The sequence below is a fragment of the Colletotrichum karsti genome (assembly GCF_011947395.1).
Source record: "Colletotrichum karsti strain CkLH20 chromosome Unknown Scaffold75, whole genome shotgun sequence".
Taxonomy (NCBI): Eukaryota; Fungi; Ascomycota; class Sordariomycetes; order Glomerellales; family Glomerellaceae; genus Colletotrichum; species Colletotrichum karsti.
The window spans coordinates 36,178-63,548 of record NW_024065975.1 but is presented as its reverse complement, the minus strand read 5'-3'; the positions used below and the strand labels follow the sequence as shown (position 1 = coordinate 63,548).

General features: G+C 45.1%; 8 protein-coding genes across 8 annotated transcripts; 5 read left to right on the top strand and 3 right to left on the bottom strand.

Moving 5' to 3' along the window:
- Positions 1 to 5,634: 5,634 nt before the first annotated feature.
- CkaCkLH20_13178 (sad1 unc domain protein) lies at positions 5,635 to 8,328 on the top strand (the record flags this gene model as incomplete). Its single annotated transcript, XM_038895889.1, has 1 exon — positions 5,635 to 8,328. The coding sequence occupies one exon, from the start codon at positions 5,635 to 5,637 to the stop codon at positions 8,326 to 8,328; it is 2,694 nt and encodes an 897-aa protein (XP_038738828.1).
- Positions 8,329 to 8,813: 485 nt separating this feature from the next.
- CkaCkLH20_13177 (uncharacterized protein) lies at positions 8,814 to 11,369 on the bottom strand (the record flags this gene model as incomplete). The annotated part of the gene is made up of 11 exons (XM_038895888.1): positions 8,814 to 8,959; positions 9,015 to 9,129; positions 9,181 to 9,260; positions 9,315 to 9,387; positions 9,437 to 9,454; positions 9,507 to 9,537; positions 9,598 to 9,719; positions 9,768 to 10,313; positions 10,382 to 10,630; positions 10,683 to 10,856; positions 10,908 to 11,369. The coding sequence occupies 11 exons, from the start codon at positions 11,367 to 11,369 to the stop codon at positions 8,814 to 8,816; spliced, it is 2,016 nt and encodes a 671-aa protein (XP_038738827.1).
- A 2,355-nt stretch (positions 11,370 to 13,724) lies between these two features.
- CkaCkLH20_13176 (uncharacterized protein) lies at positions 13,725 to 16,607 on the top strand (the record flags this gene model as incomplete). The annotated part of the gene is made up of 10 exons (XM_038895887.1): positions 13,725 to 13,775; positions 13,861 to 14,871; positions 14,923 to 15,078; positions 15,117 to 15,218; positions 15,270 to 15,391; positions 15,429 to 15,564; positions 15,628 to 15,920; positions 16,004 to 16,160; positions 16,223 to 16,476; positions 16,529 to 16,607. 10 exons carry the CDS (start codon positions 13,725 to 13,727, stop codon positions 16,605 to 16,607), a joined length of 2,361 nt encoding a protein of 786 aa, XP_038738826.1.
- Positions 16,608 to 16,992: 385 nt separating this feature from the next.
- On the bottom strand, positions 16,993 to 18,233 carry CkaCkLH20_13175 (ccaat-binding factor complex subunit; the record flags this gene model as incomplete). The annotated part of the gene is made up of 5 exons (XM_038895886.1): positions 16,993 to 17,022; positions 17,080 to 17,748; positions 17,820 to 17,873; positions 17,994 to 18,007; positions 18,149 to 18,233. 5 exons carry the CDS (start codon positions 18,231 to 18,233, stop codon positions 16,993 to 16,995), a joined length of 852 nt encoding a protein of 283 aa, XP_038738825.1.
- A 1,023-nt stretch (positions 18,234 to 19,256) lies between these two features.
- Positions 19,257 to 20,063, top strand: CkaCkLH20_13174 (rRNA-processing protein fcf2; the record flags this gene model as incomplete). The annotated part of the gene is made up of 2 exons (XM_038895885.1): positions 19,257 to 19,460; positions 19,677 to 20,063. 2 exons carry the CDS (start codon positions 19,257 to 19,259, stop codon positions 20,061 to 20,063), a joined length of 591 nt encoding a protein of 196 aa, XP_038738824.1.
- Positions 20,064 to 20,423: 360 nt separating this feature from the next.
- On the top strand, positions 20,424 to 21,544 carry CkaCkLH20_13173 (ribosomal protein S10p/S20e; the record flags this gene model as incomplete). The annotated part of the gene is made up of 4 exons (XM_038895884.1): positions 20,424 to 20,483; positions 20,569 to 20,747; positions 20,813 to 21,246; positions 21,303 to 21,544. The coding sequence occupies 4 exons, from the start codon at positions 20,424 to 20,426 to the stop codon at positions 21,542 to 21,544; spliced, it is 915 nt and encodes a 304-aa protein (XP_038738823.1).
- Positions 21,545 to 22,018: 474 nt separating this feature from the next.
- Positions 22,019 to 22,526, top strand: CkaCkLH20_13172 (uncharacterized protein; the record flags this gene model as incomplete). Its single annotated transcript, XM_038895883.1, has 2 exons — positions 22,019 to 22,357; positions 22,428 to 22,526. The coding sequence occupies 2 exons, from the start codon at positions 22,019 to 22,021 to the stop codon at positions 22,524 to 22,526; spliced, it is 438 nt and encodes a 145-aa protein (XP_038738822.1).
- A 1,223-nt stretch (positions 22,527 to 23,749) lies between these two features.
- CkaCkLH20_13171 (uncharacterized protein) lies at positions 23,750 to 27,072 on the bottom strand (the record flags this gene model as incomplete). The annotated part of the gene is made up of 7 exons (XM_038895882.1): positions 23,750 to 24,034; positions 24,087 to 24,271; positions 24,325 to 26,104; positions 26,192 to 26,324; positions 26,380 to 26,721; positions 26,781 to 26,962; positions 27,031 to 27,072. 7 exons carry the CDS (start codon positions 27,070 to 27,072, stop codon positions 23,750 to 23,752), a joined length of 2,949 nt encoding a protein of 982 aa, XP_038738821.1.
- Between the last annotated feature and the right edge of the window lie 299 nt (positions 27,073 to 27,371).

Sequence of the window (27,371 nt, the reverse complement as noted above, 5' to 3'; positions counted from 1 at the left end):
TAGTCTCCTTAAGGTCTAATGGGTCTTAATTAATAGGCTATTATCTCCTATATATATTATTATAGTTTTTAGCCTCTTTAATATTTATATTATTCTTATTAAAGTACTCTATATTTCCTCTTAATATATTTTTCAATAAAGAGATAGCTTTTAGAAATAAAAGCTTATAGTTAAGCTTTTTATTCTCTTTATTTTATTTTTATATAATTTAAAGAGTATTTTATATATTTATTTCCTCTTAAAAAATATCTTTTACTTTAGAGGTATTATTTAGTTAATTATATTCTCTAAATAACTTTAAGATTATAAATAGATATAATAGCTATATATTAAGCTCTTTAAGTAGTGTAATAGCTTTACTATTTAAAATAATAACTATTATTTTTTATTTCTTATAAAAAGAGGTTTTATTAAATATAATATTTTATATAATTATTATTTAGTTTAAAAAGAGTATTTAGATTTTAAAGAGATTATAAGTTTTTAAATAATACTTAATAAAATATTTAATATATATATATATTTAAGTCTTAAAGTCTCTTTACTTATAGCTAACTTTATAGGCTTAATATAAAATATATACTTTATAATTATATATATAGAGTTTTTTAAAATAGAGCTGTAAGTCTCAATTTAAAATAAATATAAAATCCCTTAAAAATTACTTTTAATAGCTTTAAAACTATTTTATAAAAACTTAATTTAAAGATCTTTAGTTCTTTAAAGTATATAAATAGTTATTATTAATTTAAATAGTAATAAATATTATTTCTATTTATATCTTTAATAAGAGATTAATAATAAGTATTATTATAAATCTCTTATTAATAACTTCTTTTCTTACTCTTTTAATACTTTCTATAGGTTTTTTAATCTCTATTAAAAAGTATTTTAAATTAATTCTATAGCTATAAGCTTATTTCTTAAATATAGTATTATTAAGGATTTTAATAATAATATACTTAATATTTTAATAAATCTTATATATATAGAGGCTATATTACTTTTTAGTTTATATTTTAAATATATAAAAGGTTAAAGAAATACTCTCTTATTTTTTATTAAGTAGTATAAATTTAAACTTAATATCTATAAACTTATCTTTAATAAGGAGTAGCTATAAGGAGTTTTTATAGCTATTTAATAAATAATTAAAAAGATCTTAAAAGATATATTAAAATAGTTAAAGAGATCTATTTTTAAATAAATATTTTAAAATAATTTAATAAGTTTAAATAATTAAATATATTTTATATTAGATTTTTATTAATTTTATAATTTTTATTCCCTTTATTATAAAGAAAAGCTTTAAGAATACCTTAAGGTTTAAATAATTAATATAAAGATATTAAAGTATAATATTAATAATATAATTAAGCTTAAGCTTTTATAAAGGTCTTTTAAAATAAATTAATAAGTTATTAATATAAATTATAATACCTATTAAGCTAATTAGGATTTATAAAAAGGAGTAATTAATAATAAGCTTATATTTAAAGAAGAGAATATTATTTTAATATATAAATTTCTAAAGAGTTATACTATTTACTATAGATCTAGAATATAAAATATTATTTTAATTATAATATTATATCTTAATATATTTAATAAGTATCTTAAATATAATATTAATATAGAAATCCTTTATATATATTACCTCCTTTAATATTAGGTTTTTAAATAAAGGTCTCCTTTATTTTATTAAGGCGTTCTTTATTATATAAATACCCTTCTCTAAAATTAAAAGTCTTTTCTTATTATAATAAATAAAATAGATATTAAGTTTCTAAATAGATAAATTAAGCTTAAAAAGAGTAATATTATTTATTAAATATGTAGTACTATATATATTTACTATTATATTATAAAGTAATAAATAAAATATATTACTTAATATACTAAAAATATTTAATAAGCTCCTTTTAAGGTCTTTAAGAGTAAAATTAATTAATAGAAAGGTAATAATCTTTTTAAAAAATATATTTTAATATCTTAAAGTTAATATTATTCTTAAAGCTATAGCTATAGCCTTTTTATTATTTATAACTTATTCTTTTTATTTAAGTTACTCTATAAGTATAAACTACTTATTAATATTAAATATTTCTTACTAAATCTTTAAGTTTTTTTCTTTAGTTATATAAATAAGCTTATTAAATTTATTTATAAATACCTTTTAAATATAATAATAATTAATTACTATCTATAAGTAACTCCTTTTATAAGAATACTTTACTTAAATTAAATTAAAGCTTATATTTAAGATTAAGTTAAACTATTTAATAAAGGTTAAAAAGTACTTAATAAGCTTTAGAGACTTTTTTAAGATATTATTATAATAGACTTTTATTTTAAATATATTTAAAACTTAAGAAAGAGTTGATATAAGCTACTTAAGTATTTCAGCTTAATAAATATTATTAATAGTCTTTTCTATTTAAGTTAAATTAAAGTAGCTATTAATTACCTTAAAGAAGTTAATAATTATATTTATTCTTTTTATTTATAGAATACTTTAAAAGTAATATTTTATATATACCTCTTTTTAGTTAAATAATTAATAAGTTATATTAATATTAATAGAGACTTTTTATAAAATAATATTATATTTAATAACTATAAATATATTTAATATAGTTACTATAAATATTAACTTAGCTTTAAAGGCTTTAAAAATACCCTAAAGAGTATAATCTTTAATTTAGATTATATCTATATATACTACCTAAAGGAGTAATAAATATACTATTTTATTTATATAATTCTAATAGTTTTTAAATCTTATAAGTATTAAGTTAAAAGATATTATATTTATAATATAAATTTTAAATATATTATTCTAATTACTATATATATTATTCTTAATAATAGGTATAAAGTTAATTAGTCTTATTAGAATTATTTAGAGAATACCTTAAAGTTAATTAGCTATAATATACTCTATAGCTACCTTTAAGTATTTATACTTAGTAATTTTAGTTTAATAGTTAGCTATATATTTTATATATTTTTATAATATAAAACTATTAATAGTTAGAGGTAATTTATTATTTTTAATAAGCTTATATTTTAGCTTAAAATTAAAGTTAATAAAATAAAAAATACTTTAGCTTTTAGTATAATATAAATATTTAGCCTATTAAATAGGTTAGTTCTCTTTTATATTAAGGATATACTTAATAATAATTAACTTTATTAGGAATTTTATTATATAGATAAAATACTTATTAATAGGTTTAATAAGTCTTATAAAAAAGAATATATAAAGTAGATCTCTTTAATATATATAGTAGACTTAAGAGAGAGTATTTCAATAATTTATTTAATCAGAGCTAAGCTTATAACTATTATAAGTTAGTTAATATATATTAAGTTAAATAGAATAAAAAAGGCTTAATTCTCTAACTAATTAATATATATATAGAATTAGCTATATATATAGAATTAGCTATATATATTTCTAGTTATACTCTAGCTATAAGATCTAAGTTATAGGTACTAATTTAGTTTTAATACTTATTATATAACCTCTTAGCCTTATAGATAAAGCTATACCTCTATCTCTAATATAATACTAATTTATATATATTTCTTTAAGTTATTAATTTAATTTATATAAAACTTAAAAATACTCTTTTTATTTAGTTTAAATATAAATTCCTCTTCTAAAGATTAAAGATATATATAATAGTTTTTTAAGTTTTAATTATTTTATTATTATATATTAATAATTTAATATATAATATTAAGTTTTTAAAACTAAATATCTTTAATAAAAGTCTTTATTTATTCTATAAAGAATTAATAATTCTTAATATCAACTTAATAATCTATTACTAAATTATTTTTATAAAGGTTTTAATAGCTATAATAATTAAAATTTATATAATTTTAAGTAATTTTAACTTTTTTAAAAATTCTTTTAAACCTATTTAAATACTCTCTTAAAAGCTTATTTTAAATCTTATAACTATTTAGTATACTTTTAGTAATTAGTCTTTAATATAAATTTATTAATATTTTTAACTTTAATATTAATATTATTATTTAAAGAATAACTTTAATAATAAAGTTAATAAGCTAAAGTTATAATAAGCTATTATAAAAAATTTAACTTTTATTAAACTAACTTTAATTAAATAATTTAGTTTATTATTACTATATAATTATAATTTAAAATCTATTTTATTTTTTAATCCTCTTAGAGAACTACCCTATTAAGTAGGAGATCTTAATTTATAAGCTTATTATTTTTAAGATTTATTAGAGAATCCTTAAGAGATTTCAAATAAGAGTAATATTTTTATTTTATATTAATAAGATTAATATTATTTATATTATAAATAGCTTATTAAAAAAGAATTAGAATTATTATTATATTATAGCTAAAAATAATTTAATATTTAATTTCTAAAAATCTAATATTATTTAAAGCTAATTTTTAACCTCTTTAATTAAAAATCTTAAGTAAATAGTATATATTTAAGTAGCTAGGTATAGCTTTACTCTCTAAAATAGTATATAGATATATAGGTAATATTATCTATTATTTTAAAATATATTATATTTTAAATTATTATATTTATAGCTATTAATACTCTAAATATTATAAATATATATTAATTAATTAATATTACTATTATTAAGCTATTAATATATAGTATATTATATTAAATAATATTTATTTTAAAGAATTTAAATATAATAGTAAATAAGAGAAATAAAGAATAAGCTTTTAATTTAAAATAGCTAGCTTTTTATATTTATTTAATAATAAAATAAACATATCTTATCTATTATCTTTTTAGCTAAAGAACTATAAAGGTATTATAAAGAGAGACTTATAATTGGAAGGTTTAATATTATTTTAATAGATTTAAGCTATTATTACTATTAATAATAAAGCTTATTACTCTCTCTTTTTTTATAGCTTTTATAAACTTATATATATTTAAAGATATTAGTTAAGCTAAATTATATTAATTAATATTATTTTAATTATTATTTATATTTATTTATTATCTTAAGAGATAATATAAACTAAAATATTAAAATTATATTAAATAATTAAGAAATATATATTAATAAACTATTATAAAGCTCCCTTAGAGCTAAGTAATACTCCTACTTTATACTTATTTATATTTAAATTTATTAAATTCTATTATAATATATATTAGCCTATTATATTATATTATATAGGTCCTTTTTAAACCTCTTTAGCTACTTATATATCTATTCTTATAGATATCTATTAATTAATTATACTAAGTAAACTAAACTTAAAGTTAGTTAAATATAGTTTCTAAATATAATATAGTTACTAAAGGCTACTTTTTTATATTATATTTTATTAAAAAAAATAAAACATTTAAATTAAAAAATATTTTAAGATTTAATTAAACTAGGTATATTATAATAAATAAAGATTTCCTTTTCTATACTATGTACTTTCTCTCTATTAAGCTTTTTAGGTAGTCTTACCTTAGCGCTAGTACTGTAAGTATAATATATATATATATATATTATTCAGCTCTAAGGTCGCTGTGAATGTAACAGCTGCTTGTTATTCATAACCCCACTCCACTCCACGACACCTTCAAGTACCAGTGTCGGTCTCGGCCTGGCGACACCATGCGGCTTCGAGAGCTACCTAGGCAACTGTCGGCTGTCATCGTGGTTCTTTCATACTTGTATGGTAAATCGTCAAGTCAGCCGACGATCACCTCCAACCCGCATCTTACAAGTCCCCAGACAGCAGTCTGCGACTTCAAAACGATCAACTACATCACCCATACGCTGCCACAGCAGTGCCTCAGAACGAGCTGGCCCGGAGATCAAGGGGCAAACAACGGTACTAGCTACGATGCGGCGAATTTACAGGAGAACTGGACGACCGACTCCGGCGTTTCTGGGCAAGCGACGCTCACATCTGATGCCTCGGCCGAATCCATGAGAAGCGACCTTCCCACGCCCACGCCCTATGACACTCCAAGCAAAGAGGAACCGAGTCCCCGGCCATTCATGTCCTTTGAGGACTGGAAGGAGATGATGCTTCGCAAGGCTGGGCAGGACCCAACAGAGCTGAAGACACGCAACACACACGATCGAGCCGCGGAGCACGAAAGAGTCACAAAGAATTCCGGGCTTGACAGTCTAGGCGACGACGGCGAAATCGATCTCAACTTCGACGTTGTTTCAGAGAAAATCAGTAACATCGCCTCGGCGCCCCAAGCTTCCCCGACCGAAACAACCGCGTCAGAACATCAAGAGCCGGTGCTCTATGATGATGGCAGGACGCAATACTACCGCAGCAAGGACGCTGGAAAGACCTGCAAGGAACGATTCTCATATTCGTCATTCGACGCGGGCGCAACAGTGCTCAAGACGAACAGGGGAGCCAAAAATTCGAAGGCCATTTTGCTCGAGAACAAAGATTCTTACATGCTCCTGGAGTGTGCGGCAGAAAACAAATTCGTCATTGTCGAGCTGAGCGATGACATTCTTGTTGATACCATTGTGCTTGCCAATTTCGAATTCTTCTCGAGCATGATACGCCAATTCCGCGTGAGTGTTAGCGACAGATACCCCGTCAAGGTCGACAAGTGGAAGGACTTGGGCACGTTTGAGGCAAAGAATTCTCGAGATATCCAGCCTTTCCTTGTACCAAATCCTCTGATCTGGGCGAAGTATGTCCGAATCGAGTTTCTGAGCCACTACGGCAACGAATATTACTGCCCCGTGTCCTTACTACGAGTCCATGGCACCCGCATGCTAGAATCTTGGAAGGACACCGAAGCACCCGTTGACGACGAGGACGCCGCCGACGAGCCCTTTGGAGAGCTTCCGGGTCCGGCAAGCGAGATTAAAACCGTCAATAGCTCTAACAAGCAGGCGAGCACATCATTCGAACCAGCGGAAGACTTTTCACATGACGTGAGCCTCGACATCTCGATAGATCCATCACGGCCGTACAACTTGTTCTTGCCTGTCGGCTCGAACCACTCCACCTGCTCAAAGTTCACTATACTTGTCGCTGTCGATACCCCGGAAGCGTCGACTCCCACGGAGGCATACGAGGCAGCATACGCAGAGTCAGTCCGCGGCTCTGTTCAAGGTAGCACTGGCAGTGGTAGCCCGAATGCGAAGTTCGCAGAGAGCAGCACATCCTCGGCAGCATCGGCACTCCCAAGCCAGTTAGAAGCCAGTGCCGTCCCAACAGCGGCTTTCTCGGCCTCTATGGCCGCGCACCAAAGTAACGTTCATGTTGATCCACGCTCCTCAGCAGGCGAGGATACGAGTGCTGGCTCCTCTTCCACCAAGGCAAGTCCGCAAGGCAGCGCTCAGCCTCGTGCCAAGGGCAACTCGACTACAGCGCCTACGTCTCCCACCGTCCAGGAGAGCTTTTTCAAGGCGGTCAGCAAGCGTCTGCAATACCTCGAGTCTAACGTGACCCTCTCGCTCAAGTATATCGAAGACCAATCACGTTCCCTTCAGGAGACCCAACACTTAGCGGAACGGAAACAGCTGTTGAGGATTGATGTTTTCCTGGACAGCCTCAATGACACCGTTTTGTCCGAGCTACGAACCGTCCGGCAGCAGTACGAACAAATTTGGCAGTCAACCGTCATTGCATTGGAAAGCCAGAGGGAGCAGTCACAGAGAGAAACAGTGGCACTCAGCTCCAGACTTAACATTCTCGCAGAAGAGGTGGTATTTCAGAAACGAATGGCTATAGTGCAGGCTATCCTCCTGCTGTCATGCCTCGTGCTCGTCATTTTCTCCAGGGCCATTGCACAGCCCATTTTAACGAGTTCCTTCGACCTTGGCCGATCGTCGAGTCTCAATCATCCCTTACCCGGGCCACCTACCGATCGCGAACCAGACAGTACCTTCATTCCCCGATACGACAAGCTCGGGCCTCCATTCGACAATGCCGACTGCGGGGACGGCGATCGATCAGACACAAGTCAGGGTTCAGGACCTACTTCCGCTGCGCTAGGCCGTATGGTCACACCAAGCCCGAATATCGCGAGGTGCGGCACAGAAGGAGCCGCGACGTCCGGGTTTCTTGCAGATGACCACTATGTCAAGACCGAGACCAGCACCAGCTATCGCAGCTCATCCCCGGGTCCCGCCACCCCGTCCCTGGATGGGGACGCATTCATAGCAGACCAGGCTAGCTCGGTGAATCGCGGCTATCCTGTTGATGATGTGGATCAGTCGGAAGGAGTGACATCAGAAGTGGGGTTCAACTCACGATTTCCGCCTACGCGCGGAATCACCACATCCTCTATTCGGAAACCTCTGCCTGCTCTGCCAGAATGAAACGTTTTTAGAAGTACGATACCCTCGATTTTTCTTTCTTCCTTTTTTTTTTTTTTGGAGGGGTTGGGGGGGTTATTATGAAAAACAACCCCCCCCCAAAAATCTGGACTGCTTGTTTGTTGCGTGATAGAAGGGAAGACAGCATTACTTTCTGTGCGATGGAGGCTTGTTATGTGAGGGTAGCAGGGTGGTCAGGCCCTGACTGAAGCAAATCGACTACTCGTGATGATACCAGGGTGACTTAGTCACGATGATTAGCACCGATATCCCGCTTGACGAGCCATGAATATTTCTGTAGGACTAGCTAGGTACTAATGACTACACATTGTCGACGCCTCCAGAAAGCTCCTGTATATATAGCAAACAAAGCTATGATCCCGTGTATGTGGACAAAACCCAGTCGCGTGCTAGTCTTTCAGAACCCAGCCATAAAGTGATGGTTCGCTTGGTCATCCGTCTCTCAAGTGTGCTCCAAAATTTCTTCGTCACTGCGAGTGATACATGTAGGGTTGCATGTTCGCCTCGAAGTCATGCTCCTCAAGGGCGGCCAGCCTTGTGCCTCTGTCGTACTGCGAGCGCCTGCGGCGTTGCTCATCCCGAAAGTGTTGGCCGGCGTTGGGTGTGAAGAGTCCTGTAAGACTTGCGTGAGTATCTCGCGTCATTTGGTTGGGGAGCTCGATGCATACCAACATGTTCCGCGTTCTCACAGCTTCTCTTCATTTTGGACTGGTTGTCTGGCTCCGGGAAGGGCTCCTCCTCTCCTGCAAGCTCGGGGACCGGTCCGTTGGACGTGTAGAACAGCTAGATGCAGGTCAGCACTGCACCCCTCTGCAAGATAGATCCAGATCCGACCTTTGGACGATAGTGTGCAGCCTCAAGCATGACAGAACTGTTTCTGAATTTCTGAACGAGGCAGTCCTTGCCTTGGATAGCTGAGGTACGGTCAGTGGAAAACCATGATCTCGGATCGCTACCCGACTACTCACTGGCATAGGAGATCTCGGCAACCTTGTCACTTTTGAAACAGTTCCATCTTTGATTGCCTCTGGTGTTGACGAACTAAATCATCTGTCAGCAATGACCCACACGATCAGGCCGAATTACTGACGTCGATGATGTCCAAGGGCTAGGTGGTGAGTTAGTATTCGACTAAGAAAAACGGCCAAGACGACACTCACATCTACGAAATTGATGAAAGCGTATCCGACGCTGAGAAAGACCGGCGGTTAGCCCATTGCCCGACGAATCGACTTTCTCAGTGCAACTCACTTGCAATCGTTGGCGAAATCGATTCGCAGATACATGAAGTCGTACTTTCCCCAGCTGGACTCGTCCACGATGCGCTTGAGCATTGCCTGGTCCACCTTGTTCGGAATATTACGGAGCATGATCTGGTGTTGTCATTAGTGCACATCCCTTGATCTTCCCAGTTGACTAACCGTGGTGCGGACGTCCGTCCCCTCTCGGATGCGGTTGACATCGACATGGTTGTGATGGCTTGCGACATTGTAGTACGGGGTTCTGTTAACGCGCGAAGCGTTCTGCCTCCGAGGCTCAGGTCTGGGACTACCGGTCGACGATCCGGCCATCGATATGCCTCGCTGGTGGTTCGAGACCAGCGGATTGACGACTTGGTAACCCGCAGGGCTGTGCGCGGCCGGTGGCATTGACAAGGAGTGGCCACCGTTGAGGAGATACGCCATGCTTGGCTGAAATTGCGGCTGGCACAGAATTGGCCACATGGCGAAGGGGGGAACCTGGATACCGAGAGGCGAATACTGAGATCCCGGCACAGACATGCCTGCGCCATGAGATATCATGGACATCTGGGCCGGAGTCTTGGAAATCGCCAAAGCCTGGAAAGGGTTCGCCAGATCCTGACTGGGCAGCGAGATGTCAGCTCCTTCGACGGAACCATCTTGCGCCTCTTGCGCCGTCTGTAGACCGTCACTCGTATCGATGAACGAGAGAGTGGTGTGAGCGCCCTTGGTTCAATTTGTCAGCTTGTCATGGAAAATAGAACGTACCAGTCCATTGGTCATTGCCGGCTCACCTCGATGATTCTGTTGTCGAGCGAAACTACAGATGATAAGGCTTCAGAAGGATCACTGAATTCCGCGACTGCTCTGTAGACTTCAGGATCATGTCCCTGCTGTGCTCGGTATGCGAAAACATGTCCCTTGGATTGGAGATGTCGCTTGATGACTGCTTCGAAACGTGCCACATCGAATAGGCCCGGGGGAGTAGCAGTGGCAAGGATAGACACCCAGGACCCAGACTTGCCATTGCTCCGTCGAGTGCGCTACAGGAGAGTCAGATTGGACAAAATCGGCACTCTTTGGAAGGAATCATACCTCGGTGAAATTGGCGTCCGATATGTACTCCGCCTCGAGGTCAGCCTCTGCGCGATGGAGATTGTCGTGAATCAGAACTGCGTCCCGAATGTCTCCAAACTGTACAGCAATCCTCCCACCTTTGCAGTGAGCCTGTCTTGGCTCCTGGACCGAGAGACCTAGACGCTGGAGCTTCTGATGAGGCATTAGCCGGGGAAAACAGTCAAGACATCTCATGGAACGAACCGCAAAACACGAGCTCAAGTCAATACCACTAAGGGCACGACTAGGAGAGCCTATACTGAGGCACTGTGACAGCTCGCCGTCATCCTTCTGGCAGGGAGGAAGCAAATTTGAGTTCCTCTGCCAATCGCGATCGGGGGTGACAATGTGAGTGACGAAAGGCTGAAAGGCCGAAGCAGTGGGTGAAAGCTTTTGAAGAGCGGAATCAGAGGTCGCTGTGATAAAAGGATCCTTGTCGCCGTTGGAAATGACACCTCCGAAGGTGTTGGAGTGGAATCTGGATGGTGTCACCTCTGGCGAGCCCTGTCCCAGGGATTTGAGAAGGCGAGAAGATTTGGCCGAACCCTCTTCAGGAGAGAAGGCCGTAAGTCTCGTGTCTGGTGTTCCCTTGAAGGACTCGGCACCTCCAACGGAAGAGCGTGGAGAGGACGGGTTGAAGGCAACCGTTTCGCGAGGGTGCGACATGATGCCTGCAGATTTTCGTCTCCTGAGTTCAGGTGCATGAGATGAATGTCGACTCCAAAGTTGATGACGCAGCGGATAACTAGGACAATGCCCAAGAAAAGGCAAGAAGGAAGATGGCGGTGACAGCTTACCTTTGGGAAAGAGGATTTGTCGGTGAGCGTTGTGCTGGTGGTTGTTTCTGCCTGCTCTTGGTGACTGACAGGCGGTCGAGGGTCAACTTCACGATCTGACCGTGGTCGTGCGGACTACACTTAAGCTGGCCAGAATAGACAACGCCAGGTAAGAAGCCCAGTCCACGAACCCGACACGGTAATTTGACGAGCGCGTTCTACCTATGTGGGAGAAGCGTCGGCCTGTAGGCTTAGTCCGAGTCGCAGTTGACTGGCTAGGTAGGCAGGTGACCAGGAAGGTGGCGAGACTGAAGCCGAGAGTTTGGAGTATGGGAAGGGGAAGAAGAGAAATAGAACGGAACAGTAAGGTGAGAAGATGGCGAAGTGGAGGAACACTAAAGCCTTCTTGGGTTGTCTGGCGGAGGAAAAGACTTGCTGAAAGTTGGAGGATAAAATCTCTTCAGCCGACGAGAGAGATAGAAAGGAAGGCACAGAGGTCTCCTCACGCAGATGGAAGGTGGGCTGTCGGACCGCGCTCCTTCCCTGCCTACCTTATATGGATAAGGTATCTTACCTCTACCACTGACTGGGTATTGGCGCGAGGGAAATGGAAAGAACGTGGCACCTTCCTTCCTCAAGGGATGAAAGTGGAAGAGCGAGCTCGTGATATCATGGCAGGTGCAAAATCAGCTCCTTCTGTAAGAAAGGCGTGAAACTTTTTGTGCGCCCAGCCCACGCCATGATTCCTCGGTACCTACCTAAGGTAGATATAAGGAAACGCCATGGAAGGCACCTCGGGGAAGATGTCTACCGTGACCTTACGTCCACTCCCTATCCCAGGCGACGATTGCTTCCAGAGAGATGGTAAACTTCTTTCCATTTCACCGCCAGAAGACAAACGTAGGTAGGTCCTCTCGCATGCGGAGCTAAGGTATCTTAAGGTAAAGTAGTTTGAGATCGAGGTGAATGCCTACTTACCTTAGAGTCCCATGATTTGCTCCGCGGAAGGTGGGCTTGACGCCGCATCTGAGTAGCAATTAGGTCGAGGCATGCCATCGCAGCCTCGCAGCCTCGCAGTACCTATCTGCCTAGATAGTTCCCTCTCCTGTCGAGACTGCCACGCCTAAGGTACTACCTAAGATCCTGAATTGCTCGCCCAATGAAGACGACCTTATGGTGGAAACTCAGGGAGGTTAGGTGGGCCTGTCACCGTCACCACAAGACGGACACAAAGAACCGCTGGCCCTTCTGTCCTCTTCTGAGGCCCTCGGATGTGTAGGTCTGTTTGATAACTATCCTATCATGATATATGCATCAGTTCGGTTGTGAATCACATACATTCGGCCGCCTCCATCGGCATCTACACATCATGCGTAAATGTGTCGAGGAACATCAGATGGCCTTATGGGGCGGATGAACAGAATGGAGCATCGACCCGTCATGTTCGCATACCTCACCTAACGTAACCCGCTCAGACTAGCGCTCAAATTCATGTAGACGGAAGAGAAAGAATAGGTGGAAGTATACCAAGAACCTGTACGCCAGGAAAAGTGATTCCGAGCATTAGCTTACTTAGGTAGGTAGGCAGCCTCATACCTAGGTAGGTGAGTAACGGAGGAAGGTAACCAGGTGAAGTCAGTGGTGTCTTGCAACCGGGTGCTAAGGACACCTTAGCCCCACTGGACATCCTCCACACCACCTACCTACCTCACCTACCTACCTAGGCAGGTACCTTACCTCCGGCGGGTAATGGCGTGGGATAGGTAAGATAGCTTAGGTATCTAGGTACCTACCTAAGGTACCTTACAGTGCAGGGCACCCACCTCCCCATGCCGCGCGGGCACTCCCATTGGGGAACAGCCTGAGTGCCGCCCTTCACGTGTTGGTGGTGTTATTGAGGCATAGGTACCTAAGGTAGGTAGGTAAGGTAGGCACTCCGCTTGCATTAGTCCCGTCGGCGGGGGGGGGGAGGGGGGGCAGTGTCGGTCGGGTGCATCCAGCAACCACTGAAGAGCCTCCAGTTCCTTCAGATCCATCCAACATCACCACCGCCTCACGAGCTGTTTGTTGGTGGTGCCTTAGGTAGGTAGCTCAATCGCCCACCCTACGGCATCTCTCTTTCATCGTTGCCGCTGAACCAGCTACTTTCCCCGCCTGTTACGAAAATAAGTCATTTCGACAAGGACAATTGCTGATAGGTCCGACGCCAAACCGACTGGTACCATCTTGCAAGGGCAGGGCCAAGATGCCGCGTCGCCCGCAGACCTACGATGATTACGGCGCAGCCGTCCAACAGGTGATCAGCCTCTCGTCTTGACCTGGATTCTACCATTTACTCAGGACCACACGTAGGGCCAGATGACTGACTTGACTCTGTATAGATTATCCTGACCTCCTCGGACTCGGACTTTCTTGACCAGCTGATCCCCGTCCTCAAAGATGCCTCCAACTCCAATCGAACCCCCTCCCTTACGCAGAACCTCGCCCGATACGCCGAAGACAGAGAGTCTGACATCGAAAGAATTGGGTTAACGAAACATGAGGAGTTTCTTGGCTCCGTTAACCAGCTCCAAACTGTTCGCGAGGGTACCGTCAAACTTACGGCCGAAATCCTCAGTCTGAACCAGTCCATCCAACAAAGCACGGAGAAGCTCGCAGACCAGAAACAGGCCCTTGTGAACACAAGAGCGGTGCGTCAGAACATCGCAGATGCTTCTGATGCCTTGGAAGAGTCTCTTAAGATTCTCCACGCCGTCAATCACGCCCACGATCTGATTCGCAAGAAGAAGTACTACGCCGCCCTGAAGTCTCTGGAAGACCTGCAGAACGAGCATCTTATCCCCACCATCCAGAACAAGTACGCAACCCAGCACAAACTCGCCGATGTAATCCAGAAGTCGATCCCGGCGTCTCAAAAGATCATATCCGAAGCCGTCATGACGGATCTGAATACCTGGCTATTTCGAATTCGTGAAACATCACAGTTCCTCGGCGAGGTCGCGTTCTACCACACCGAACTTAGAAGGGCAAGGCAGAGGGAACGCGTCGAACGCGATGGATATCTCAACAATTTCAAGTTAAACTCATCTATCGAGCTTGTCTTCGACGAGAGCGAGGAGTTTGACGTGCTCGACAATGAGGAGCTCCAGGTCGATTTCACCCCTCTGTTCGAATGTCTCCATATTCACGATGCCCTTGGTCAGATCGAGAAGTTCCGTGCCGAGTACGCCACCACACGTCGGCAGCAGAAGGATCTACTCTTGCCAAGTACTGTGGGGCTCGTCGCGGACGACGAGAGCTCTCTCAGCAGTTTACTCGAAGGTATTGCAGGATTCGCCATCATCGAGAAGGCGACCATGCGGCGCGCTCCTCATCTGCGATCGGCTGTAGATGTAGGCGACACAGCCGCAAAACACTTTTTGAAAGTGCTAACATTGATCCAGGTCGACGAGCTCTGGGACTCCATGTGCCACACCGCCATTACTCTTACCTCACAGGCTCTGAATGAAGTTAGCAACGCCGAAATTCTCCTCAAGATTAAAGGTGTCATAGCTCTGTTTATTCAGACCATGCAGGCGCGTTCTTCCGATCTGACATATGTCATCTCAGCAACTGCCCAATACTAATGCTCACTTAGGGATGGGGCTACTCTGTCTCTATGCTCGACAACTTCCTTCTCAAATTATTCGACAAGTATGCCGAGTTGCTGAAGCGTCGCTTCAGTGAAGACTTCCAGGAGGTAAAAGCTGTTGCGCTACTTATGCCATTCGAGGCCGCTGACAAGCACCAGATCGTTTCGACGGATGATTACATGCCTATGGCCATCAACACCCGTGAGGAATACGAGAAGGTGGTCAACGTAAGCTGGTTCTCCCAGGAAAAGCCCCTGGAGGAACTGAGGCAAGTTCACCAGTTTTGGGCCCCTGAACTTACACTAACAAATCCCCAGTTTTCCCTGTGTTCTGCCTTTTTCACAAATGTACCCTCTCTGCTGCATCGATATTCGGAACTTTCTAAACCAGTTTTACTTCTTCTCCGACGACCATTTCCAGCACCCAAACGTCATTGACGACACGCTCCGCAAGGTTCGACCATTGATCTGTCAACTATGAAGAGGACTGAACCGACTAACCACCCTTTTTCTACAGTCGCTTGACGAATTACTAACGGAGAAAGTCTGCAAGTCACTCGTGGAAAGGCTGAGCTCACAATATTTGGGTCAAATTGTGCAAATTCTGATCAACCTCGAGCACTTCGAAGCAGCATGTCAGGAGCTTGAGCAATTGCTTATCAGGGCACGGTCGTCCACCTCGGCTGGTGGGCCCGTTACTCTTGTAGCCACCGAGGAGTTCCGAAGTAACAAGAAGACTGCCGAAAAGCGCATCTTTGAACTGGTGAACTCCAAGATCGACGACCTCGTGGACACTGCAGAGTATGATTGGTATGTTGTTGACCCACCGTTATGCTTGCAAGCAATTTCTTCTTCCTTATCTTTTCGGGCTTCGTACTGATGAAGTGCTTTAGGATGACAACTACCATCTCTTCTGAACCAAGCAGTTACATGCAGACGATGACACGATATCTATCAAACATCATGAATTCAACACTCCTTGGGTTGCCGAGGGAAATCAAGGAGCTCATCTACTTCGATGCCCTCAGCCATGCCGCTAACAAAATTCTGGTGAGTCACGTCCCGTTGCGTTTAAGGCTTCCCTACCCTCCTGTTACTCACGCAGGCCACAGGCGCTGCCGCTCTCTCCCGATGTTAAGCATATCAACACCAATGCGGTAGCTGCACTCGCCCAAGACGTCCAATACTTGACAGAATTCGTTGAAAGTCTCGAAAACGGAATGATGCTTCGAGAGAACCTGGACGAGCTTCAACAAACCATCAGCCTGATGCAGTCTGACAATCACGATGAGTTCTTTGATATTTCCATTCGCAACAAGAAGTTTGGACGCGTAGATGCCATGAACGGGCCGATACTTCTGGAGAAGTATGCATTCCTACTGGGTATTTAAACTACGTAATGGCTGACACCTGCATAGACTCACATCCAATGCTCAAGGCCCGACTCGCAGCGCCCCGCTTGCCAACTTTTCATCAAGATTCGGCCTGATGAAGTAATCGCAAGACCGCGAGAATATGACGTACCAAAGCCTTCAACCCAGCCGCCGTATGAATGATCTGCCAGCCACAGCGAAATTGTAGGATGTTTCGGTATGAAGCAGCTACACAATTTGTATTTTCGGTACATCACTAGACTGGCCTGTGGAGGTTTATGCAACGTCAAACCCAATTATCGCACTGGTGCCAAGGGCGTTGGATACTGATGTATCCGGCGCTTTTGCGTCATTAAACTCATCGCCGCTGGAGACACTTGAACGCCGACGCCATAACCCAAACCAAAACAGAACTGATCCCCCTTCCGGCAACGTATCCGGCAACGTATCCGGCAACAGAGAGGCTCAGATTCTCTCTCAAGTTTTTCATCAGAAGCACTGTCAACAGTCTATTCGAATTCCTCCGATTGCATGGGCGGCTATTGGTAGTGTCAGCTTCGGCACAAAATCAGAACTACGGGCTTTAATCAACCTACCTGTTGTTGCTGCGCCATGCCATACCCGTACATGCCTTCGATCTCACCGTACATGCCCTGCTGGGTTTGTCCATACGGTGCAGCGGGCCCGGGTTGGACTTGGCCGGGGTACATGTTGGGATTCTGGCGATAATCCTGATCAGGTCCAAGGGCGTGGCTGGCGAGGCCGTAGTCGGCAGGCGCCATGGGGTGAGACGAGGCGGAGTGGTTGGCTGCTTGGGGAATGGCTCCGTGCTGGCCGGTAATTTGGGGAGCGGCTTGGGCGGGCACACCTGGGGCAGCAGGAGTGGCCTGGCCGGCGGTCCGCTTGGCGTGAGAAGAGGCCTCTTCACGAGGAACAATGTCGATGAGGAAGTCGAACATATCGGACTTGGCTAGGGCAGATGCGATATCCGAGCGCTGGAGAGTCCTTCTTTTGTTCTCCTCTGCGTGGATCCAGGCGCGCATGGTGAGCTCAGTAATAAAAATGTCGCAACCTTTGGCAAAAAGAATGGGAGCCTCGGCGGAAATCATCTTGACCTCAGGGTCGGCCTTCATGACCTTCTTTATGCGCGCCAGGGGCAGCTGGTGCAGCTTATAGTCATGATTGTCGCTCTCCAAATGGTTGATGGTCTGTTGCCAGTATGTCGTCAGGATATCCTTGTACTGACCGGTCAAGCCCTGGTGAACCTGTTGTCGTTGCGAAGCGCGTCAGCAAGCGAGGGTTGGGGATGTGTTTCTGTATTCGGGATGGGACGCACGTTGGCCCACGGACCGGTGTATAACTCGGCTGGAGCGAATCCCTGGGCGGAGAGCTGTATGGACTGTCAGAGGAGATGAAGTTGTCGGAAGGCCGAGAGGCACCAGTGAGCACCCCGGTGAGTGGTGGACTGGCCCGAAAAGCCGTTGGGTGATAGATAGGACGGAGTACGAACCGCAGCACTTGCGCCTGGCAGAGAAAAAGTAGCAGTCAGCGACAGCAATAGCAACAGATTGAAGCGAAGCAAAGTAATCGGACGTGATCGGCGCGGGCAGGCGCGTTCTTCACGCGTCGCAAGTCGGCAAAAGCTGTGAGGTCTGGGGTGCTTACCGTAGTGGCCGCCGTGGGTTGTGTCATACACAGGCTGAGCGCGGCCCTGCTGAGGGTGAGAGCCGGATTGATTCTGAGGGTCCATGTTGTCTGAAGTGGAGTTGGTGTTTGCAATTAGAGTCGTAGACGTTGAATTGTCGCGGGATCGAGGACGAGAAGCGCCGGCGCCGCGATCGTTGGCTACCTAAAGGATAGATAGATGCCTCTCGGGAAGGGACGTAATCGGTGAGAGGTGAGGTGAGGCGCGTGGCTAAGAAGTCGGAGAATGAACCGGCTGGTACGTGGGGTTTTGACGGCTGGCAGTTGCGCCGCAGACTACGTGGCACGTACCTAGGTACCTTACTTGCCCAGCACTTGAGCCGCTACCACTTACCTAGGCACCTAGGTAGATATTCACGCGAGATACTAGGTAAGGTAGGTGTACTTACTTCGGTACGGATACCTGACCACACCTTCTGATGAGTTGAACTGTGTACGGAGCACTAGGAGCTGTATCCGTAGATAACATGTATATTGCCTTGCAAGGTATTCTCATCTCGACAAATTGTAGCGGGTGGTTTGGTAGTCGCTGTACCTAAGTCCAAATCAAGTATCCATGGATTCCTGTTGGGCATCCACTGACCAGCGAGCTTTGCCGAATCTTGGAACCTGACCGCCTGCGTGTCACTCTCTTCCCCGGGATATATCTGAAATTAGTTATTCTGACGTGCAATGCCGTCACCCTGGGACGCGTCTCGGCCCAAAAGGCGACTTGAGGTACAGAGAACTCCGCAGAGTGACCACAGCCCGAAGTGACGTGGCTGGGGTGCAGCTGGAGTGTGGCACTCACTCTCGCTCCATCCAGTCCCCGCCAGCATCCAATTGGATGCATGGACCTCATTGGATGCGCGCGCTGCAAAGGTCCTGCTTACATAAAAAGGCCGCAACAGATTCTTCGGCTCGTCCCCAGCCAAACAAAGTCCAAATTGCCCCACCACGCCTTCGGAAAGGAGCTCCCTCTTTTTTAAGAAAAAAAAAAATTCCTCCATCATCCCAATCCACCACTTTCCTTGTCCCGAACGTCCGGTCAAGTCCTTCCCCAACTTCAGTTCAATCGCACTTCACCGCTATGCCAGAGCTGTGCGATGAGCATCTTGATGTACTCTTGAAAGAAGCGGCCAGTCGCCTGGCGACCAAGAAGTCGTTGCGGCCCAAGGATTGCAGCTTATTCGCGGTCGCGCCCACAAAGCCATCCCAAGATCTTGAGGGCCAGCCCAAGGTGCAAGACCAGAAAAGCCTCACACTTCGCGATCCTAGGCCGTCGGAAGAAAAGGTATGTCTAAGGAACCTGGTAGCACTGTCGCACCGTCCCCTCCTTATGATGAGAAGCAAACCCTGCTTAACTTGTTGATGTGGTTCAGCACCCGTCTTGGGCTGCTGTACCACGCCAAAATGATACCTTGTTTTCATAGTTACTCTGAAGGAACCTCCTACCATTCTCTGGTTGCGTTGGCTTTGACTCGAATCATTGAGCTAACGCCTTGAATAGACTCAAGACAATGCCAATGCTGGCCCTGGCTGGTTCGGCATCCCCAAGACGGATCCAAACGACCCGGAGCTCAAGCGGGATCTGCAACTGCTGCACATGAGAGGCACTGCCATCGACCCCAAGCGGCATTACAAGAAGGAGGCTCTCAAGGCCAGAATACCTCGTTACGCTCACGTTGGACGCATTGTCGAAGGACCTACCGAGTTCTATAGCGCCCGTCTGACGCGCAAGGAGAGAAAGAAGACCCTCGTGGACGAGTTGCTTAGTGCTGAAAAGGCGTCTGGCAAATTCAGGTCCAAGTACGAGGATATTCAACAGAAAAAGGCGAGCGGCAAGAAAGCCTTCTACAAGAAGCTCATAGAGCGTCGCCGCCGTGGCCGGCATTAATTTAAACAACTTACCGTCCTCAACTGCTTGCTACCTTTTCTCGTTTGTGTATGTGTGTGTGTGTGTGTGTGTGTGTGTGGTGATTTGGGGCGAACGCAGGCTGGAACTGAAATTGTCGCTTCTGAATAAGCGCTTGGATTCTGAACACCAAGCTCTCGAGTACATGTGGTTGAGAGAAGTGTCCCGCATTGGAGCCTATCTCTGTTTGAAATATTCCTGTACACAGCAAGGTATATCTGATATATGAATAAAAGCGGGTCCCTAGAATTTTGTGACCTCAACTGCCAAATATTGCCTTCGCGACAACTCATGAACCTATTGATCCTACCTAGGCCGCCCGTCACCCATGCAGAGATGACAATGCGCATAACTTCACTATTGCGGCCGGCGTCTCGTTACACGTTGCGTGCGACATCGCAGGTAAGCCCCCTCAATTCTCTTGCAGCACCTTCGAAGACGGCCAAATCGAGCTACTCCCAGACTAAGGTTCGATTTCCTCTCATAGATCATCATCCCACGACAGCCGTGGCACCGATGCCTCGCCACTGAGACGCCCACTGGCGCTTTTATCGAGGCCGCCGCCGAAGCTGGAAAGACTGCCAACGAAGTTTCACGACCGACGCCGTTCGGGAAGATATCCGCGACAGCAGACACATCGAAGACTGAGCATAGCAAGAATGAAGGGTAAGGGCTCAGCGGCCGAAATGCCCGGCGCGTCACTTTCTTACTGACCACCCATGCATATCCAGACAGGGTCGAGACGAGAAGGATGCCAAGAGCAAGAATGAACTGCGCTTTCCGCGAAGCGTTCAAGCTCTCTACCTTCAACCGTTGCGATGCGAGGCCGAGTATGGGATCCCCTCCTGTGATCTTCAACTTCGTTCCTACAGCATAAGGAATCTCGAGTTCTTTTCCGACTTTGCTTTGCGTGCAGCATACTATCTCAAGCTACCGGCCTTTGGCCCAGTGCCGCTTCCCCGAATCACCGAGCGTTGGACGGTCCCTCGTAGTAGTTTCATCTTCAAGAAGTCACAAGAGAACTTTGAGCGTATCACGCTACGCCGCCTCATTCAGATCCGAGATGGTAACCCAGAGACGGTGCAACTATGGCTGGCCTTCCTCCAAAAGCACGCGTATTACGGCATCGGTATGAAGGCTAATGTCTGGGACTTTGCTAAGCTGGGTATGTTTCCCTGGCGTGTCATCATTGGATTCTCTGTACTGACGTCGGTTCTACAGGTGTTGGCAAGTCCATGGATACGGTTGCCGACGATGCGTCCAAGGCTCTCGAGTCCAAGTTCGAACACCTCAGCCAGCACAAGAATCTCGACACGGTGGAAAAGGTGGAGGAATTTTTAGCAAGATCGAGGTTCAATACCGACAGTGGAAAGCGGGCTGAGGGGGCGCGCCGCTTCGTAGAAGCCCAGTACAAGCAGGAGAAGTCCCTGACAAGAAAGGCGGCGGCGAAGGCGGATTCCTGAGTACCGAGATCTCGAGAGACAGACCCAGGCGGCGTTTGGTGTCTCGCAACTTGGCGGCCCGAGAAGGAGCGGAAATAAAAAGGGGAAGGCAGGACGTTACTGAGTTAACGCTTAACGAACTGTACTTATACCTGGTAGCGGGCTCATGTGCCCTTTGTACATCTAAGAGGACGGGCGAAGTCCCGAGGAAATTCGATTGTATTACCACCGCAACAACACCAGAACCCATTAACTCGCATGACTTGACACTGCGGAGGAGACACAGGTTTCAAAGACTATCGCTCGCTACCTGGCGTAGAACGTCTTCAGTTTGAGCCGTACTTTTGCACCCCGATACAGCGATTAGTATTCCAATAGCCGTAACCTACCCATTTTCACCCATATATTTCTCAACCTACGACGTGCCTCATTACAACTTCATTACGCACCAAGTCACCCATTGCTGTGCAACCCAAAGAGAACATCTAAGTCTCAATGTGGCGGCAGACGAGACCGTTGAGCCGACGCCTCAAAGTTGGCGCGTACGAGGGCCGACGCGCACTTTCTACGGAAAAGCCAAAAGTCGTCTTCTCCGGAATCCAGCCCACGGGAACGCCGCACCTGGGCAACTACGCCGGCGCCATCCGCCAGTGGGTTCGACTCCAAAATGAACCAGCCGACCATTGCAAGCTCATCTACTCCGTTGTCGATCTGCACGCCATCACTGGACCCCAGAATGCCAAGCAGTTGAGGCAATGGAAGAGGGAGATGCTGGCCGCTTTGCTGGCAGCTGGTATTGATCCTGGCCGCTCAACCTTATTCTATCAATCCTCGGTATGAAGGAGATCGCTCGAACTAAATGACTCCCATTCCCCTCGAGTCTCTGACCATTTTCTGTCTCCAGGTTCCGGCTCATTCGGAGCTCATGTGGATCTTGAGCTGTACAGCCTCTATGGGCTATCTCTCACGTATGACACAGTGGAAGGTTGGTGAAACCGGCTGAACGACTTTCGCCTGTCAAATGTACATCGCTGACGAGGAGCGGACTGTCATAGAGCAAACTGTCGCTCTCTTCCGAGGCAACTATCCTTGACGATGGAGCCAAGGCCTCCTTGAAGCTTGGCCTTTTCTCCTACCCCGTCCTTCAAGCCGCCGATATTCTCGTACACCGGTTCGTACTATGCTGAAGCTCCGGCTTTCTTCCTACCTTCAAGCCCCCTGACTTTAATTTAAATACCAGGGCAACTCATGTCCCCGTTGGCGACGACCAGAGGCAACATTTGGAGTTTGCACGGGAATGCGTCACCAACTTCAATCATAACTTTGGCCAACACCTTGTGTCTCCCGAGACCATTACATGTATGCTACCGCCCGTCTTTATAAACTTCAGCTCATTGATATTTCCAGCGCCCATTCGCCGGGTAATGTCCTTACAGCAACCAACTCAGAAAATGTCGAAGTCGGCCACCGACCCGAGGTCACGGATTCTAATTACGGACGAGCCTGAAGAAATCCACAAGAAGATTATGAGCTCCTTGACGGATTCCTCGAATCATGTCTCGTACGATCCCACAAATCGGCCAGGGGTATCCAACTTGCTAGAAATTCTTTCTATCTTTGATACTGAGGAAAGGTCCCCAACCCGACTAGCCGAGGACCTGTCTCAGGCCACATTGAAAGACCTCAAACAGGCAGTTTCTGGCGCCGTTATCCGGGGATTTTCTGGCATTCGTGAGAAGTTCATAGACCTGGTTTCGGCCGATGAGGGAAGGTATCTCGACTCTGTCGAAGCCCAAGGAGCGAAAAAAGCCCGCCAAAACGCTGAACAGACCATGGCTATCGTTAGAGAAGCCACCGGACTGTAGTACCACCGCGCATATTGTCGCCCGCCTCTTTTCTGTACGAACCTCTGAACCTTTGCAGGGTGTGGCAATGGTAGTTAAATCCCCGGTGTAAGATAGTGTATGACAACTGTACAGCACTACACAGACCTTCATCAGTGCCCTCACTGACGTCAAACGGTCGTTGCTAATCAGACAGCAACTTGATGCGTGGGCACCATCATGAAGTTCGTCTGCTCAAGAAGCGTATGCAAATTTGGAGCCTCTTGCGGCCAGCCAGAAATCTCGCACCACCTGCGCCGTTCCTCTCGCACCCCTAAGGCTGTTGTAAGTTACAACCTGTCAGTCGCTGTAATTGCCAGGAGCAGTCCGCGTGCAAGTTGACTCACTTGATGACCTTCTTGAGGAAGACCGCCTTTTCGTCAGCAGAAACCTGCTGCCCAGGGAACGACGGGTCAAACAATGCCTGCTCAAGCCATACTCGAGCCTTGACTTGGTGGCTCACCATCTTCTTTAGAGGCTCACTCAGTCTATCCAGCTCGCTTCTGGAAGCATTCCCGCCAATGTTTCGAACGATAGATTGGGCTAGTAGAGGGCCTAGTTGAGAAATGGCGTGGTCTATCGTATCTTGGGCTCCTCTGTCTGCATGCTTCAAGGACACAAATGTCGCCTAGTAATGTTGGTTAGCATTATACACATACGCACTCAGTGTGGGCTCGTACCCAAAACTCAGCTGCGGCCGCCTTTGGAAGCGGTTCGCGCCCATCCAATACTCTCAAAGAGTATATGAAGAAGAACTCTGCGAGCGGAAGACACTCAGGGCGGAACAGCGCCATCGGTTCGCGCGTAATCATGCGATTTGTAAACTCGATGCCATTCTGCGCCAGTTCGGTGTCGTCTTCAGGTTCTGTGTGTCAAGGTTGATCAGCGCCACTCGTGGAAGAGGGGATGCAAACTTACCAGATAGTTGCTGGAGGAGGCCGATGACCCAGCCGAGCAGCTTTGTCCTGATAGTTTCCACCTCGTCCCGCTTCAGGCTCCTCAAAGAACTGAGGAACGAGCAAGCAGTGCTCACGAACAAACCGATGCGAGGGCCGTGAGAGGTTTGCTGGGCTAGGTAGTCGCAAACGACTTGGGGTGGGAAAACGAAAGGTGCAGGTTCCGACTCGGAAAACCCTGTCTTCAGGATGTTGCAAATGCACTCCGCTACTTCTCCACTTCGTGGGAAGGAGCTCTGAAGTTCCACTATGAGGGACATAATCTTGGATTGTATTTGACCGAGCCTCGAGCCTTGGTCGATGAACGCATAAGCTTTCTCGTTCTCCAAGTCAACGGGTAGGTCCCCCGGGGCTTGTAGGCCTTTCCCGGTGCTGATGAGACCTCTCAATGCCTTCAGCGCAACGTGGAGAGGCAGCTCAGATGGCTCGGTCAGGGTCGAGCAACGATGAATGTCCAGCCCACCCTGGATCTCGGGCGAGGTTTCGGGTAAGGATAGCAGATGGACTGCCTTGCGAGCATCATGCTCCACGAACCCCAACAGAACCTCCAGATGACATAGCCGTTCACTCTCCTCTGACACAGCCTGTATGACAGCAGAGATGGCTCCCATGATACGCTCACTGGCCAGACAGTCCATCTGGCCCTGTGATGCGATGGCTTGGTACTGACTCAAGAAAGCCCTCGCCTCCGATGCCAAAATGGATCGGGATGAGAAGCACAGCCTCTGAATTGACCTAGCAGCTGCCCCGGCCAGGTGAGGGTCGTTCAGGACCGAAAAAAGCAAGTTCAAGGCCGCTGGGAGGCTTTGAGTCTCCCGCTCGAAGTAGTCAGAATACCGCTCAATCAAGGAAATGCAGGTTTGACGAGCGCGGCCTGGCATGACTTCTCGCGACGTCTGGAGAAGCTCAAAGAGGGGCGACAAGAAAACGGCCCGGAGGGTGTCATCACATCTGGCATCGCCAGCAACACAGTCTGCCAAAGACCCCAGACAGAACGCTGCAGCCTCCAGATCTGTCCAGGATTCGGGGGACAAAGATTGAAGAGTCAGATTCGCGAAAGTCGAAATCAATGGTGGTCCTGTGACGGTGAACGTTGATTGAAGAAGGTCAGCAACATCTTTCCTTGCGTCACCAAAGCCTGCCCTGTCAGTCGAGTCCCAACTACCAAGGACATTTGGCGGCGGGTATGCAACGCGTCGCCAGATACTCGAAATGGCCTCCAAAACATGAGAGGTGGCCGAGGATACCCAAGCTTTGGACTCCGAATCGGAATAGATGCAATCCGTCAGAGTCTCTACGTAGGTGGACCAAAATTCCAGGGCTGGAACGAATATTTTGTCTTCGTTAACAGGGTAGCCCTGGGCAGATAGAAGACCTCGCAGGCGCGCGAGGAAGCGATTTGAGCGGTCATCCACACTGTAAATGAGAGTCTGAACCTTGGAGTCACCAAGTGAAATCATGAGTTGCCCAAACTGAACAGAATCGAAATCGAAGTCACCTTCGACCAAACGCTGGTAGCGTTCACGAGACCACTGGGTCTCAAAGAGAGAGAAGAGAGACTCGTAATGGTCCTCAGTCAGGAACCCCGAGTAGTTGGACATGATGTCGGAAAGAAGCTCCACGGCAACCTCATACAGCTCTTCGTCGCCCAGGGCTGCGATTGTGGGCTGTACCAGACTACGGAGCGAGTTGACGAGATGATCATCATGTGATGACATTCGCTGGGAGAACCAAACCCACGACTATGAATTCAGTCAGTAAACTCAGCGAATGAGAATGCTGCCCCGGTCGTGGAGACATCGCGGAGACGGTCACGTCTCGGTCCTCACCTGCAGACAAGCAATGGAATCCTTCCGGATACCGTTACTCGCAGTGTCAGCGGAGGGGTCACGACCCAAACCATGTGACATTACCGCCAACGCATCCGACGCATTGCGCATGAGGGTATCGTGCAAACCCAAGCTGATGTAGCGTTAGCCAAGGGCACCGAGCCGCAGGTGCATATTGGGCGACATACTGCTTTGCCGAATTCATTTCCACTTTGGACGCTTCGTCGACCAACGTTGCCGAAAACCAGAGGGCGGCTTGCAACTTGCGTGGATGGACAGTCTGGAGGAGACTGGATAGGTCGAGAGTACGTCCGATACTTTCAAGTGGTACAGACACACCCTCAGACAGCGAGCAGCATAGATGGCGGATGCACCACTCCCAACGGCTAGGGAAGTAGAGGAAAAAAGTAACCAACGCGGAGGACAGTTTTCTGACAACCATGGCACCGGATCCATCGTCGAGTGACTTGACGAACCAGCCGACGAGGTTTTGCAACAACTCGGATGCATCGTTTTCGGAAAGAGACGAACTGAATGACTTTGATGTCAGCTACATGCGTTGATGGGAGTTCCAACAACAGCAGCCTACCTTTCGGTGTTCAATTTGATAATGAGAGTAAGCGCGCCGAAGAACTTGACCTTGTCGTCGGCATGGTTCAGGAGTTCGCGGGCGATCCACCAGCCGGACGGTGCTCTCTGTAGACGATGTAGTGTCTCTTGGATGCGAGCAATGGTCTCGGGAGACGCGGGCTCATAGAGGGCCAAGACAAGCTTCATCAAATAGTTAGCCGGATGGAATAAGGGACAGAATATCGGTCCTTAAAAGAACATCTTCTTACGGCTTCAGCCTCTCGGATAGTTGACGGTAAGTGACCATCCATGATCGAGGAGATAAACAAGGACTTAGATATTTCCAAAATCCCTTGTCATGGTGATAGGAGGCGAATCGACCAGAGAGGGCGTGTGACGGATGGGAGCAAGTGAGCGCGAGCAATTGAGCAAGAGTAAGGTAAGGTACGGATGAGGTGGGCACAAGACGGTACCTCAGTTCCTTTACAACACCTCAGGTGCCTAGGTACCTAGTGGTTGCTGAGTGGGGGGCGCAAATTTGGGATTTGGGTAGGTCCTCTCCGTTGAAACCTTCAACGACGGCAGAAGAGAGTGAGTCGGGTATGACAAA